Raw genomic sequence first — 16,329 nt, forward strand, 5'->3', positions numbered from 1 at the left:
CACTTAATTATTAAGAATTAACCATACAAAACTTTGACAAATGCAAGTGATGAATCACAAAGAGGAGCACAAAGTTCCTATTTAAAAGACAAAAGTGATAGTGTTATCATCATCATCATTTATTGACCCTTAAAGGCCCCTGTTGGAGTATTACATAAGGGGGGAGCATACATAAGAAAAAGAAACGTTGAAACAGTCATGACCGAAGCAAAAAACAATAGCAATAACACTAAGAAGGGTAAAGAAGGTGTAATGAAAATACTGTCAAACACAAAAAGTAATAACCAATGCACTCAAAAAAGTGCGATGCAGTAAAAATAAGTCAAGTACATTAAGCATCAATACTCAGAAGGTTTGTTAGGACGTTTAAAAACTTGGTAGGGTTACGTTCGATTACTATGCGGTCAGGTAAACTATTCCATTCTACGATGGCTACCGGCAAGAAAGAGTTGATGAAGGATTTAGTAGAGCCGCGAAGACGAAGACTGAGGTTGTTTGAGAGACGGTGTGAAGTACAGTTGGGTGGCAAAAGAAGTTGTCAGGTAAATGTTGGAAATTGTAATAGAGTTTTTGAAAAAGGCATAAGCGTGAGATTTTTCGGCGATGTGCTAATGATTGGATGTGCTAATATCCCTGCAGAAGCCATTGCTGATATGTTTAATAAATACTTTTCTGAAGTATTCACTAATGAATCAAATCTTTCGGCTATTCCTGAGGGCACTGTGTGTGTGATAGGGATGCCCACAAATAGGTTTATAAGCGAGAGAGTGGGAGTGTGTGTATGTGTTGGGGGGGGGGGGGGGGTCCCACCATGCAGCACAGCAATATCTGGCAGCTATCATTACAACAGTTCACTCTGCATGCTATGCTTGTACTTTCAAAATGTCCAAACCTGTTTAGAGCCCCTTTGGCACTACCTCCTTTGACCATCATGCAAGTATGCTTGCAAGCCTGCTGGTAGCCAGCAACACACAATGTAACATACTAAAGATAGATCTGACCTGAGGTGGGACACCACCGGGGCTGTAGAACTGCGTAGGCAGGGGCGCACCACCCGGAGGAGAGGAGTAAGGGTAGGGTGGCTGTTGGGTCATAGGCTGCCTTGGTCCCATAGGTTGTGGTGGCCTCCGAGACAACTGCAAGTTGCCCATCTGGTTGCTCAGCTGCTGGAAGGAAAGGCACGCACATAAAGTTGTTTTTATCCCCTACTTTCACAAAATCTTGCACAACTTGGAGAAGACAGGAGAGAAAGTAAACATAAAGTAAAAGCAGCATTTCCTGCCCCCAAAAGCTGTAAAAATTGTGCATGGACACAGGTTGAACTGCCATGGCTGAGACAGAGTTTTCCACAAACTACTGAAGGCATTTTGCTGACAGTCGAGAAGCTGTGTGCATTCCCTCAGCCACGTGGAAGCACATACTTAGTGCATACGGTGTAATGTCTAAATTACCATCTCAATGACCACAACTAGAATGCTCACAGATAGCTTCACGACACCTGGTGGCCCATTAAAAACTGCAGTTGCAAGCCTGAAAAAAAAATTCACTGTTCTCTATAAAAACAGGCTGTAGAATTAGCAGTAGAAATATAGTAGAAATAGTAGAATTAGCAACAATGGCGTGGGATGGTCACTTATGCATGAGTGTGCTACTGAATGGATTATCGAAGTTAGTGGTTTCTGGGCTTAATTTGTACAGCTATCCCTAACTAAATGTCAAGAATTTTTTTTAAATAACAGAAGGCTTCACATGAATGCCATTCACTGTATGTAACTAAATGTCACCAAGAATTTGAAAATAACAGAAGGCTTCACATGAACGCCACTCACTGTATGTCGAGGGGCGATGTCCATGCTAGTCACGACTATTTTTTTTTTATTGTGCAATTATACGAACACCCCAGGCAAATTTTCGCCATCCCCATGATGTTCCATATAAAATCCCAAGTGCAAAAAGATCATTCCCCACACGCTGAATGCTTTGGGTGCAAGGGAAAACGTGCAAAGGGTAAGCCAAGAAGGATGGTGGCTTGACGCGCGCCGTCTACCTGCATGCCCAATGTTGGGAGGTCACATGATTAAGCGCAAGCTAGGACAGGAGAGCGTGCACCTCCTCCTCTAGCTCAGCCATGGCTGCACATGGCTGTCCATGCACCTGAGCGCATACACTGCCTTTGCGCCCTATTTTGAAGGTAATTGGCAGCGGGTGCAAAGACTAGTGGCAAGCAGAGATGGCTAGTGGCTTCATGCATGTTGCCTTCCTATGCGCCTAGTGTTGGGGGTTGAGTAAGTTTTGGAGATGCGGTGAAGTGAGCAGCAGCCCGAAGCATTCGCTCCCCACTGGCGGCACTTTTCATCCTGCCAGCATTGCGACAGCGAGTGCTTGTGGTCAATCAATCAATTTGTTATTATTATTACATTTCAGGTTACATTACATTACAGCATAGAAAATAAACAGATGAGACAATATACATAGAGTGAGATCAGTTCAAGTCTGCTTGTGTATCCATGACACCATGCTTGTTAATTTAATTAGTAAACGAATGTTTACTGCAATTGATATAGACAATAAAACAACGAACCTTCATGCTGTTGTCTAATACTCTCCAATCACTATCAATGCTTTGTCTTTTGGGTAAAACTGCAACCTTTTTTATTGTACAAATATTTTATAAACTTACATAATGATAAGGTGTCATTGCAAAAGTTGTGGAGGATGTCAAGAAATGACCAATAACAGCATTTAAAGCAACCTACATGCTGTGTGGTCATTTTCTTCTGATGAAAAATGAATCACAAAAATGAAATACATGTGACAATGCATCCACGCATCAGCAAAAGCAACAGTCTTAAACATAAACCTTGTCATCTAGAAAGCTGTGCGTCTTACGCACGTTCAAAACTAGAGCTTCATATTTGATAAGGACCAAAGATGCACATTGAAAGCTACTAACACGTCAGGGAAAGATTGTCGCCTCTTGTTACCAGTGCAATAAGCTAGGCTGTATTCGACTACGTTCACCTTAGAGAGCACTGCAATCCTTAGTACATGGATGTGTCATGTATAAATTTAACAGCCTTTCTTTTATTTTTTTGTCAGAAAAGAAAGAACTATACAACACCCAGGCAGCTCTAAAGGCTGTTATGAGACATCTCATCTACCTCATTTGAACTGGCACATCATTGGCTAATCATTAGAAGTTAGCTAATTAAACTTAATTTTTAAAATTCTGCATAATGAAATAATACTCATGACTATATCAACCATTAATACACACACACAAGCTCGCATATATATATAAGTCAATAATACATACAAGCACTATTCCAGCTATCATTTAATGTGGCCTACACAGGTATACAGAAAGACTGCTAGAAAACCAAACAAAGAAGGAACAAGGTGTGTGTGGTGGATGTGTGCGTGTGTACATGTGTGTACATGTGCTTGTGTGTGTGTGTGATGAAAATATTGTCTGCTTTCTCTTGCTTTAGGTACCTGTCAACTCCATAACTACAGTATGAAGGAGCCTCAATGATTTCAGAGCATCATAAATAATTACAGCACATTTTATACAACCTATTCAAAATGCATGTCAAGCGGAGGTGGCGGTTACATGGCAACAAACAACCTATAACCCATGAGCCTGACAGTCAGCCCGGTGTGGTAGTACAAAGCCATACAATAACCATGCCGCTGAAAGCTGCCAAAGTGGCCCTTCCAGTTGTTCACTACATACTCTTGGAAAAGCAGTGGGACATGCTTTCTCCTCTTGTCCTGTTAAGTGCTGAATGAACTTGGCTTCTGCCAGCATGACCATAGTATGGGTACAGAGGATAGATGGGTAGGTGTACCGTCTGCCGGGCGTGAAGCGTAGTTCAGCATTCCTCCACTTCACGAGAACAAATGTGGCGCTGTGGTTAGAGGCTTGTCACAAGCGGCACGCGTTGTATGCTGCTGCAGCTGTATTACAGTGGAAATGCGGCTTATTTATCACTTTATTTAAACTGGAAACCTTCACAGTCACACCATAGAAAGTTACTGATTTCTGAATGCAGCGGAACTCTGTCCCTTGCGAAGGTGATGTACTTGCCTTGTGCGTCGGCTGTTTGTTTCCTGGTTTGAGAGGCAAAAATATAGAGCTCTTAACACTGTTTTGTTCAGCAAAATGTTAAAACTGAGTCTACAAAGAGCAGCACGAGTTCTGCACAGATGAAATAGAACTTCATCAGTTCTTCTAAAGGAAGAGCTAGAGTGGAAATCTGTTTTACGTATCAGTATGTAGGTGCTGTACGTGAATGCAATGCCCACATGGAGTATTCTTATACAACAAAATGCGTAATTACTTAGACTGAAAGTAAAATACAATCAAATAAATATTGATATTCGCACAACTCCCCTGGCTTTATTCATTTGCCTGCATGGGTGCTGTTATATATAAATGATCGAGATATGTAGTAAATTGTCGAGCTGTACACATCTGCAATATAAAATCAAAATTCTTTCTTTTTCCAATAGAAATAAGCTCATTTTCCTGACAAAAAAAAAACAAACAATTTCTCACCTTGTTCAATGATCTATGATTAATTGTAGGATCTATTATCAGAGTAGCAGCTTGTAGCATGCAAAATAATAGTTTGGACTCTTGATGGCCGTACAGATATATTTGAATGTAATAAGGTCATTATTAGGTCGCATGCGTAAACCAGCAACACCAAGCTCTTACAGCAAACTACGTATAGCATTAAATGAAACACGCTACAGCATCATAGCACTCACAATACATGTAACGTAGCGTAATGTGCTTTTTCTTTTTTAAAGTACACTCAGGAGTCAATTAAGTTTTTGCTCGTCACAAGGAAGTGCAGGAGAGCAATGGATTAGCTTGAGGATGCTCTTCATAAGTTCAAGTTTGTGCTGCTCACAAGCAACCAGTCAAGAAGGTTAGAACTGGAGAAAGGAAGAAAGATCTGCCAGCTGCAGTGCATGTGCAGTAGTCGTTTTCTTGTGAACTGTGGCCGCGGCACATGAATCTGAATTCTATTCTGCTATGGGGCATGTTGTCGTACTTGACAAAACATCTTCAATCTCCTCCCACAGAATCATTTTGTCAGCTGTCTTTCAACAGGTTCACTTCCCTCAACAGGTTCACTTCCCTCACTTGTGCACAAATACTCATTCTTTACTTGTTAAACACGCATCATTTTCATTCGCATCCTATTTGCTTGAAGCACATGAGCAAGTTTGGCTCCCTGTCTCTTCAGGATTACTTTAGTGACCGGCATTGTGTCGAAGTCTTGCTTGTTCTTTCTACGGAAGGTTTCTTCAGCTGGATCATTAGGTAGCATCAAAGGAACAGTGTCACCCATTAGCCGCAGATGCACCTGCGGAATCTGCACAATACGTTCCTCAATGTGGCGCTCACACACGATGAATGCGATTGAGACATTTTTACAGCACTGCGATGTGCAAGCACACATTTTTATGAAAATTCTGGCTCTAACGGCATCAAAATCAGCTATATTTTAGCTCGTTGCTTGCATGTTTGTAACCAAACTTATGATTCGATGCAGTGCAAGTGGTAACCTTCCGGCTAGTTTTCTTCTCTGCAGGAACATTTTCACTCTGTCTCGAAGCATAAAAAGCTTCGTACGGTCAAACATCACCCACAGTATTCACACTTCGCTCCTTAAACTTCTAAGCAAATTACAGGAACTTTGAAAACTATTGTGACTGCAAGCGCAGCGCACAGTGCCGTCAGCATCTTAACAGACTATATAAATGGCTGCTTTTGAAGATTGCTCATTGGAGAACCATCACACTTTTACGCACTCTCTCAACATAATTTAACCCTTTTACTTCAGATTTTACTGTGAAAACCAATTATTTTATATATACCAGGCACGCAATAACAACATACTCAGTAGCAGACGACTTGTGCTTCGCGACAGGCCTCTGACTGCTGCACCACTCCTGCTGTCATGACGCAGAGAAGCAGTGAACTATGCTGGTCAGCGCACCTACCCATCTAGCCATCGTACTGTCTTGGCACTCTTTGGCCATACCTGGCCCTTGCGCCACAAAACAACACACATTCATTCATTCCATCTAGCCATCGTAGTGTCGGTGCATGCGTCAGTAGTATCCAGTACCGTAAGACTGCCACGAGTTTCAACGATGTGATGCGTCTCATTTTTCATGTCAGAAGCCGTGTCGCACTTGATACACACATTGAACTGGTCGCATTAAGATGTAATATAGTTAATTATTTGATGCACTGTCGGGAGAATTGAGGCTCCATAGCATAACTACTGGGTCGATGGCTATCCAATAAAATTGCTGCTACATTCATCTTTTGGAGATGATTGCCGATGTTAATGCAATTGGCAATCTATCTTACGATAGGTGTGTAATTGATGATTATATGTTTTATATGTTATCATGATTACTATGAAGAGTGGCGCTTGCCCAGTGGCACATATCCAGTGACCCAAGTTGGCATGAAACAAAAACGGTTACATCCAGACATGGATACAGTAAAGCGCATGAAATATCCTAAGAAGACTAATCGCATGTATTGTTCCGTCAAAATGTTCCGTAAGTATACTCTTTTAAAGGTCACTCAGTGATGTTACTGCATGTGACTGCAGCATGCCCTCAGGAATGAACATCAAAACAATAGCAGCTCTTTGGTGGGTTGTAGTAGAGCACTTGGCACATTCAATAAGTGAACAGGAGATTTGTAAGGGGTTGCAGCTACACTAGAGGAAGAGCCCTACCTGGTCAGGTGTAGCAGCCATGGGGGGCCTCTGGCCAGCAGCAGGTGGTGGGCCTTGCATGGGCGGTGGCTGCATGGTCGGTGGCTGCATGTGTGGCGCTTGCATGGGTGGCGCTTGCATAGGTGACGCTTGCATGGGTGCCCTCTGAACTCCAGGAGGCTCCTGAGGATTGACTTGTCTTGGTGCAAACTGACCTGGCTGCTGGAAGGGCATCCCTTTGGGTGGTGGACCTGACTGCTGCTGCTGCTGCTGCTGCTGAAACTGTGGCTGTTGTAGTTGAGGTTGCTGTTGGTGCATGTGTGGCACATGCTGATGCAAAGGTGGTGGCAGCTGCTGTTGTGAGTGCTGTGGCGGCAGTGGCTGTGACTGCTGCTGGTGCATATGAGGAGGCAGCTGCTGAGGCTGTGGTGGCCCTGTGTAGACACCATGTGGTGGTCCCATTCCCATTTTGGGGGGAGGGATACCTAGTGGAAGACCACCTGCAGCACACACCAAAGGTTGCACAATCCATAACTAGGCCCACAAGAACACTATTGCACAGACAAAAAAGCCATCTGAACGTGAAATCCTTAAACAACACACATGGTAGGACAAGTTATGCATGATAAGTGTGCTGTGCCCAAGATATGACAAAGGCCAGAGGCAGACAATATAAAGCACTATCTTGTCTGCTCTGGTCTGTCTCATTGTCTGCACCACAAATGCAAGCATCTGTAACTAAGTCACACAATCAAGTAATTTATTTTTCCTTTAGAAACAAAAGGGATGGGACGGACACTAATAGCTACCTTCACAAGCAGCTTGACCTGATGTCACTATTGAAGAGTACCCAACTGATGCCCTTACTATGACATTAAATTTCATCTGACAAGCAACCTGTGTGAATCAGGAACTCAATCTACATAATATACATAAAATCTCGCTAAGATATTGTGTACAGAAGATACGAACACAACATCAGAAGAGGATATACAAGCTCTTTCCAAAGAATATATATATATTGTGAGGATGCGCTACTCTCACGCGTCTCCTGATATGTTGTTTCCTCGCATAGCTCCCGTCTCCTGTAATCTGGCTTCGCCGCGTGGATTTACTGCGGCGATCGGTATGCTTGCAGGGTAGTATGAGCGATGGCGTGAGTGTTGCTCTGCTAACGCCACCTAACGGTGGGGTTACTTAGGCGCAAGAAGGAGAAGGCTCTTCCTCTTTTGCTTGGGGTCGGCAAGCGGCACGGACGTTCTGCGCGTCCATCGAGCTATGCTCCTGTGAGACTGTCTCGCGAGGCCTACCCTGGAATGGATGAACACAATCGTTCGAACGCGCCACCGTTCGCATGACCATACGCGCGAATGACCAGGCGTTGGTGTCCAGAATGGGGCGAATATATTCTCTCGTTAAGCGGTCGTGGCGAGTCGGACTGCCACGATTTGTCGCGCGCCCATCGGCATGTTTTGTGGATACCAACTCGGCTAGCAGGCATTGATCTATGAAAGGTGCAATAAATGCCCTTGTGATTGTTTGCACTACTGTGTTGTCATTCCTTTGTCCCGAAAGCACGAGTGAGAATCCCACCAATATATATATATATATATATATATATATATATGCTATTCTTCAATAAGAAGTGTCCTGAAACAACTAATATGCAGATTTTTATATACATAATACAACAAAATCAGAGACTAGATTAGCCTAAGAAACATGATGGTTTGAAAGAAAAATAGTAATGCTCTGAACTAAGTGGCCCCATGGCAATGTTTGTACTTTTTGCCATGGTTGGATACTAATGTTAACAAAAAAGCTTTCAAAGGCTGTTTGTTCAATGAAGAGAAAAGCCCAGAAATTTATTTCAATGTTCAAAATGTTCACAGGTGCAATAATCTGAAAAGAGTTTAGTATGAAAAATGGCTACACATTCCTGCAGGAAGACAGCTCTCAAGGTTGAAAAAAAGTGCCATGCTGTAGTGTGCCTAGCTGTATTGTGTCATTCTGTAGTGTCATGCAAAGTTCATTTGTACATTCGGCTTACGGGTACAATTAATGTTGCCTATCATCAACAATATAACACTACATTTAGCAGAGACTAGCATGTTCCAAGATAATAATGCCATTGCACAGGGCTTCAAAGCATTGTGATTCCCTTGCATTCCTGGCACAAATGGTTGCTCTAATAGACAGTTCATTCAGTTCCATGTGTAAACAGTTTGCTATAAACAACAACTGCATAAGCATGTAGCTGATGGCAACTTGCTGGCACTAGCATTCATTAAATGGACACTAAAGCGAAAAATTACTTCACTTATTAGTAAACTACCCTTCTGCAATACCAAAAATGACACTCTTAACGTAGAGGCTTGGTAAAATAGAAAAGACACAAGAGAATAAATATGGGTGGTGGCGGCACATTGAAGTTCCTGCACCAGCTCACTCTGTCGATTTTGTTGGCATGTGCTAGAGCCTAGTTAATTGCTTACCAGCAAAATGACTATATTGTGTTCAAAAGGAGCCAAAGATTGAACATGGCAAGTTTCAAGAACGTTTGCTTAGCCAATATGGCCCAAATACGAAGCAATAATTGAAAATCTATGTCGTCAAACTGGTGTACTCGTGCTAGGGTTTCGTCACAATTCAGAATACTGAACTTTCACCTTCATTTTTTTTTTTATATATATTCAACCTCTTTCTACAAAATTAATGGAAATAGATTGCTGAGAAATGCTATATTAGCCTAAACTGATTTAGTATTTCTCTTTAGTGTCCCTTTAAGACTAATTCAATGTAGCAGACAGAGCCTTTTCCAAAAATCAGCTGACAAACTTGACAAGCAATATTCATACCTGCACAGCAGGGACAAGGTAAAACAAGTAGCAGGGTAAGCTGCTGACCCTCCCCTCCCATGCAGCACTCACCAGCAACACTGGCAGCACCAGCAGCATAGCCATCCACACCATTGTATGCCTTGGCAGCTGAGGCCATGAAAGGTGCTGGTGGTCCCTGGGGAAAAGCTGGGGGTCCAGGCTGTTGCATGTGGGGCTCACCAAAGGGCTGCCCCCCATACACTGTTCCTCCTCCCAGCTGTGGCGGGTTCATGCTGCATGTACAAAAGAAGTGAAAAAGACTGCAAGTACTAATTCAATACACTCACGTAGGTTCAGGCCACAATCACAATATGCAAAACAATTGACATGCTGGCACCTGCACATATAGCTTGCCATCACCTACGTAACTTTTTTTTTTAAATTCTGGGGTTTTACGTGCCAAACCACTTTGATTAGGAGGCACGGCGTAGTGGAAGACTCTGGAAATTTTGACCACCCGGGGTCCTTTAACGTGCACCCAAATCTAAGTACACGGGTATTTTTCGCATTTCGCCCCCATCGAAATGCGGCCGCCGTGGCCGGGATTTGATCCCGCGACCTCGTGCTCAGCAGCCCAATACCATAGCCATTGAGCAACCACGGCGGGTGTTTTTTTCAAATCCTTAGTCCTTTAAAGTAAACCTTAAGTTGCAGCTCCAACACACAGCCCTAACATGATTATCTTCACAGAGTTATCCACTATGTTCCCACTACTGGCCAGCTATTGCCCACCACATTAACAAAGTAATACAAGAAATATATACTGATACTCGCAGAGAAGCAATTTCCTTCACTGCTACAACACAAAACTGCTGAATGAGTGACACTTCATGCAACAGCTCAGTCTAGTTCTTAACAGTAGAATATAGGCATTAATCTGGTCATCATTTGAGTTGCCTGGAAACAAGAAGCACACAGTCAAGAACAGTTAAACTCAAAATGTCTTATGTAACAGTGCCAAGGAATAAAAAAATAGCAGTATCATTTTAGATTGCCTGCTTTATAACTATTATCACGAGGTACAGCACAAAAAGTGATCGTAGTAAACAATCACATTTGATGTCACTGCAAAATGGCATACAAAGCAGAATGAAAGCATTCAAAATTTGAAGAAAAAGCTGAACATTTCAGTCAATCCTGAGGTGTGAATGAACAGTATAATCGCTACAGACATGAAAAATAGAAGAAGAGCATCTACAGTATTACCTCTAAATGAGACTCAGAGGTACAACCAATTATGGCTTCCTATCAACAAATAAAGCACTATATGCAGTCATTGCTGATGCCCACTAACTCAATACAATTAGACAACAGCTGTTTGACTGAACCATGTAGCAAATGATCACGCATACAGCAGGATATAAGCTGCAGATCAGCAGGACATTAACTCCATTTGCACTAAGATTTTAAGCTTCAGAAGCACAATGTATAAAAAATTTCCTAATTATAGAAAAATATTCAACGCAGCACACTTTTCTCTGGGATCAATCTCACAGATAAGTCATTTTCCACTACGAAAGCTCAGTTTCCTATATTATAGTGCCAAACCCATCATGGTTGCTTAGTGGCTTTGGAATTGTGCTGCTTAGCACAAGGTCGCTGGATCAAATCCTGGTCACAGTGGTCACATTTCAATGGGAGCGAAAAACGCCCGTGTACCATGCATTCAACAACAACATGCCTCATAATCATGTGGTGTTTTTGCACATAAAATCTCTAAGTTTACTTTTTTTAACATTGTAGTGCCCACATAAGTTTCACTGCACGAAGTACACAGAGGTTCAGGTCTATTAGTTTGTGCAGGAAATTCCTTCCCTTTCCATTTCTTTTGTTGCCCAATGGAAAGAAAAGGGACACTTCCCTGCATTTTCATTACTTTTAATACAGCAGGACAATTGGTTCAAGTTATCCTATATTTGGAGTGCAGAAGTGCCTTAAAGCATGACAACTCAAATTAACAATAGTTGGCTGTACTATTTCATGCTACTTTCAGCCCTGACAACCTAAATTATTAAAACTTGAATGGTGCAACAGGGGCCCGTATTGTATAAGCATTCTTGTAATTTTTCATTTGTCCATCACTGGCACCATGCCTTCATTAACCCTGGTATCAGCCAGTCACTGTGAAGCGTGTTAAGAACCGAACACAAGGAAAAGATTCCTTACATAATAAGGTCCCTGGTCTGCACTACGACTTAATTGTACTCAGCTGATATTTGTTCGCAATAAGTACCAAAATCTGGCAACACAGTAGTATCATGCATCTTGCAAACTGATCACTACTTATTTAGGAGTTCAAAGCTTTTCATTGTAACACTACGCAATGGTCAGCAAAGAGTCACTGAAATAAGGTACATCTTAGCAAAGAAAGCCACCTGTGTCACCTAATAAGATTTTCCCACACAAACCAGAGTACTATAACATTTCTCTATCTACACGGACACGATATACGAATGCAGGGCACATCTCCCCTCCTCCCCTGACACACAATTAGACAGGGCATATCAAAATGAAAGCTACAAGTGACGGAAGTCGCACAACGTCGAGGGTGCGATCACCACAGTTCGTTATTACTTGTTGTGGACCTAGAGCCTTCAATACAGCCAAGGAGCTTGCACATTTTCCGCATGAATCATGCAAGGCCGTCCAGACTGATAACTTACACCCCATGCGAACTGAAGTGCGGCGATGAATCCATTGCACGCTCAGCTATTAGTACGTATGAACAACGGGCAACCAAATAGACGTTTTACCTTCCATAGTAAAACAACGATCAGCCTCGGATGTCATAAGGCCTGAAATTAAGCGGGTAAAGATGGTCATATAACGGTGACGACGAACGTTGAAATGTGAAAAGGTCTTGTATGGAGACTCGCGTGGATCTACTAATAGCAGATGGAAACGCGAATACAGCACATGATACTCAGAAGGCCGTGTTTTGATAGCCCAATGGAAATCAGTGTCAAAAATGTACAAAGAGAGCAGTGTTACACTAGGTAAATGAAAATAAATTCATGACAGTGACGGTCACTGCAGAACACGGTCCGAGTCTGTCAGCGCACATCCGCAACCAACTGCATCTGTCAACATTTATTATGGCGAGCGCACACACATACCCACTTGCGCATGTATAAAAGCGGTTTTTGCATATCAGATAAAAGCAGGGCGGGAAGACCTACTTTCGACAAACGTGATGGACCAGGAAAAATGTTCCTAATCCACCAAGAAGTCACGTCACCTACCGCACAAGTTACACGTAATCAAAGTTGGCACAGGTCCCGCAAAAAGCACGAAGTGTGGCAATGGCCTCCTGCAGAACGCTGTTTTCCACTACTTGTCTATTAACGACGAAACGTGGAGCCTTTGGGGCGGCAAATCAGCTGGATTGCCTTCGAACCAGTAGCATTGCGCACTATATAACGTGCTCAATCGGCCCAACCGGTAGCGCTTATCACTTACGGTAAGGCTATGGAACTCAATAAACATTTGTAAGCAAGAGAGAAAAACGTGAAATTGACTCACTTGTCGAATCAAACGGATAACTTTGTTCTTTCTTACTATACACAAAAGTGAATTACTAGTATTTTCGCCGCTTCTGCGAGCAGAATCCTCGCAGCAGCGACATGCCACGTAAAAGCGATACTATTTACGCATGCGTGGGACGGTGGCGCCGCCTCGCAAACGCGCCATAGAGAAAGCTATTGCAACAACAAAATATCCAATAAAATATTAAATTATCAAAAAAATTTTCATATAACACACTAAAGTAACATTATAATGGTGTTTTTACCATTAAATTCTGGTGGCAATAAATACTTTTACCTCCTGTTCAGACCAGACCCAAAAAGTACCAAAAGCACGTTCAGTATACTCTTAAAACTGTTGCACCCTTTGGGGTGTAAATTTGTCCCACAACAATAATCGTCATCCACCTAGCTTGCGTTTCCTTTGCTGAAAACTCGGCGCTCGCTACTTTCCTGCCAAGAATGCTGCGTCACACTGATAACGCGCATGCCGTTCGTGACTGGAAAGTACCGGGCTTGCAGCGTTAAAGAAAGGAAACGCGGGCAAGACAGATGACGATTATTGTTGTGGGACAAGATACGCCCCAAAGGGTGTAAATTTTTCTAAGAGTGAGTGTACTCTTAAAACTGTTGCACCCTTTGCGGTGTAAATTTGTCCCACAACAATAATCGTCATCAGCCTTGCTTGCGTTTCCTTTCCTGAAAACTCGGCGCTCGCTACTTTCCTGTCGGGAATGCTGCGTCACACTGATAACGCGCATGCCGTTCGTGACTGGGAAGTACCGGGCTCGCCGCGTTAGAGAAAGGAAACGCGGGCAAGACGGATGACGATTATTGTTGTGGGACAAGATAAGCCCCAAAGGGTGTAAATTTTTCTAAGAGTGTATGAGTAGGTCGTCATTAGACTGTACTAGCATAGAATAAAGAACCAACTTGTACTAGTCATAGAGTTTTATACAGGTACTTGTCGTCATATGAGGTCATGACCAAAAGCAGGGGAGGAGGAATGGGAGGAATATATTACTGAAGCTGACTGTTTATTCTATGGTATTAACAGTGTACTAGAAAACTGGTACACTGTAGCAGCATGAACTCTATGGGAGGAACCCACGCCAAACTCCGAGATCTTCAACGCGAAAGCAGGGCCTAAATTTTTACCTGATCGTTGAAGCTTAGTGTGCCTCAATACTACACTCTTAAAACGGTTGCACCCTTTGGGGTGTATATTTGTCCCACAACAATAATCGTCATCTGCCTTGCTTGCGTTTCCTTTCCTGAAAACTCGGCGCTCGCTACTTTCCTGTCGAGAATGCTGCGTCACACTGATAAGGCGCATGCCGTTCGTGACTGGAAAGTACCGGGCTCGCAGCATTAAAGAAAGGAAACGCGGGCAGCACGGATGACGATTATCGTTGTGGGACAAGATACGCCCCAAAGGATGTAAATTTTTCTAAGAGTGTACGGCGCTGACGTCGAGGCACCGAGTCAGTCAACATCAGTCTGGACACAGCCTTGGAGATTTTTGATGCGGTGCGACGGTGCGAACAATTCCGTCCCGTCACGCTGCACTAAAAAAAAAAAAAAGTTTGCGGGTTGTATTTTCTCCCCAAACAATAATCGTCGTCTGTCTTGCCCGCATTTCCCTTCTTTAACGCTGCGAGCCCGGTACTTCCTAGTCACGAACGGTTTGCGCGTTATCAGCTTCACACAGCACACTCGACAGGAAAATAGCGAGCGCCGAGTTCTCAAGAGAGGAAACGCAAGCAAGGCAGATGACGATTATTGTTGTGGGACAAGATAAGTCTCAAAGGGTGCAAACTTTTTTTTAGAGTGTGGGGCTGGAACACAGCTGGAAGCTAATGTTCCTGTTAAGGAGCTAGCCGAAAATGGCACGGGACAGAGGAAAAGGCTCGGGGTCTGTGAATAGTGATTTTTCAGACTGGATCCAATACGGAAAGAAGCAAATCTAATCTAATAGTTTTCGAATTCTACTATTCTTAAATTTCTCAATGTTCTGTCATTATGCAGCACGTTGTGAAGTGCCGTTTATGCAAAGAAACTATTTGCACCTAATGCTCCATTTGTGGTTTGTAGCATTAGGAGAAAACAGCTAGTTTCTTCGCATGCACAGGACTCTTCAGAGAGCTAAGCAATGTATCCTACTCTACTAGCAAGTTCTTTTATGTCTATCACATGCCCGCAGGGCTGAAAATTTACCTTATTTTTGCTCCAATTTTATGTTTAATTGGGTGCAGTTGAAGTTTAGAAATATTAGAAAAATATTCGCATATACAAATAGTGACTATTCGATTTCAAGACCGAATTGAATATGACACTATTCAATTCGTTATTCTAGAGAAGACTCTTACAAATCAAATGCTTACTCTTTTTTTTTTTTGTCCTTTTGCGTTCGTGTCAGATAAATAGGATTATGCAGTGTCACGTGCATTACCAATCATGGTTATGCACCAACGTTTCTGAATCGATCAAAGCTTCCTTTGAGGAGCCAGACTGGTTTTGATGCTGTGGTGGTTGAACCGCTGGACTGATAAAAGCCTAGTTTCCTAAAGCCTTTTGACCAGCTTACGCTGACAGCAGTAGCAGAAGTACTACGGGACTTTGTTTCCTACAATGTTGAAGAGGGAAAATAAGTTTTCCAGAGGAGGCTGTGAGAGGAGAGGAGGGCCGTGCAGATTGTCTGGTTGCGTCATTGTTGAGACCATCGCCATGGCACATGTATCGTACATACATGTACATAAACACAGTATCATAAATGCTGTTTCCATAAATAAATTTATAGCAAATTTTAGACAACTAGATAAAGTGAAAACTGCCTAAAAGACACATCCACGATTAAAGATGTCATCCAGCTTTTAAAAAATATATACTTGGTGTTTCAGGGAACACTTTCAAAATTTTTAAAGGTTGCCTGTGGCAGATAGCACAATTCTAGTTCAGTTCAGTTTATTTTCCTTAAAGACCCCTGATTTCAGGGGTATTACATAAGGGGTGGGCACAAGATTCGAATTTACACTCGTTGAAGTAGCGTTCTACTTCAAGCACGCATATATATACACATACATAGTATACATATTCATGAGCCAGTCTACTCGATGAGGCAAACATTACTTGCACAATAAATTGAAATGCATATTCAACGAATGAACAAAA

The 16,329-nt window shown here is 42.6% G+C and overlaps 1 protein-coding gene across 6 annotated transcripts in view; it reads right to left on the reverse strand.

Annotated features, from left to right (window-relative positions):
• The window catches only part of Sec24CD (Secretory 24CD), an 89,930-nt gene extending 76,627 nt beyond the window's left edge, over positions 1 to 13,303 (reverse strand). For 4 of the 6 annotated variants that reach the window (XM_070524992.1, XM_070524979.1, XM_070524985.1 and 1 more), the window contains exons 1-4: positions 13,157 to 13,303; positions 9,686 to 9,867; positions 6,777 to 7,255; positions 1,002 to 1,166 (exon numbers count right to left, since the gene is read on the reverse strand). In XM_070524992.1, the coding sequence (XP_070381093.1) occupies positions 1,002 to 1,166; positions 6,777 to 7,255; positions 9,686 to 9,866 (825 nt within the window). In that variant the 5' untranslated portion in view covers position 9,867; positions 13,157 to 13,303. Of the gene's footprint in view, positions 1 to 1,001; positions 1,167 to 6,776; positions 7,256 to 9,685; positions 9,868 to 12,876; positions 13,010 to 13,156 lie in introns of those variants that run through there. The other 2 variants (XM_070524974.1, XM_070524972.1) reach the window with 2 other exon arrangements.
• Positions 13,304 to 16,329: the final 3,026 nt, after the last annotated feature.

Source organism: Dermacentor albipictus, chromosome 1 (genome assembly GCF_038994185.2).
Source record: "Dermacentor albipictus isolate Rhodes 1998 colony chromosome 1, USDA_Dalb.pri_finalv2, whole genome shotgun sequence".
NCBI lineage: Eukaryota > Metazoa > Arthropoda > Arachnida > Ixodida > Ixodidae > Dermacentor > Dermacentor albipictus.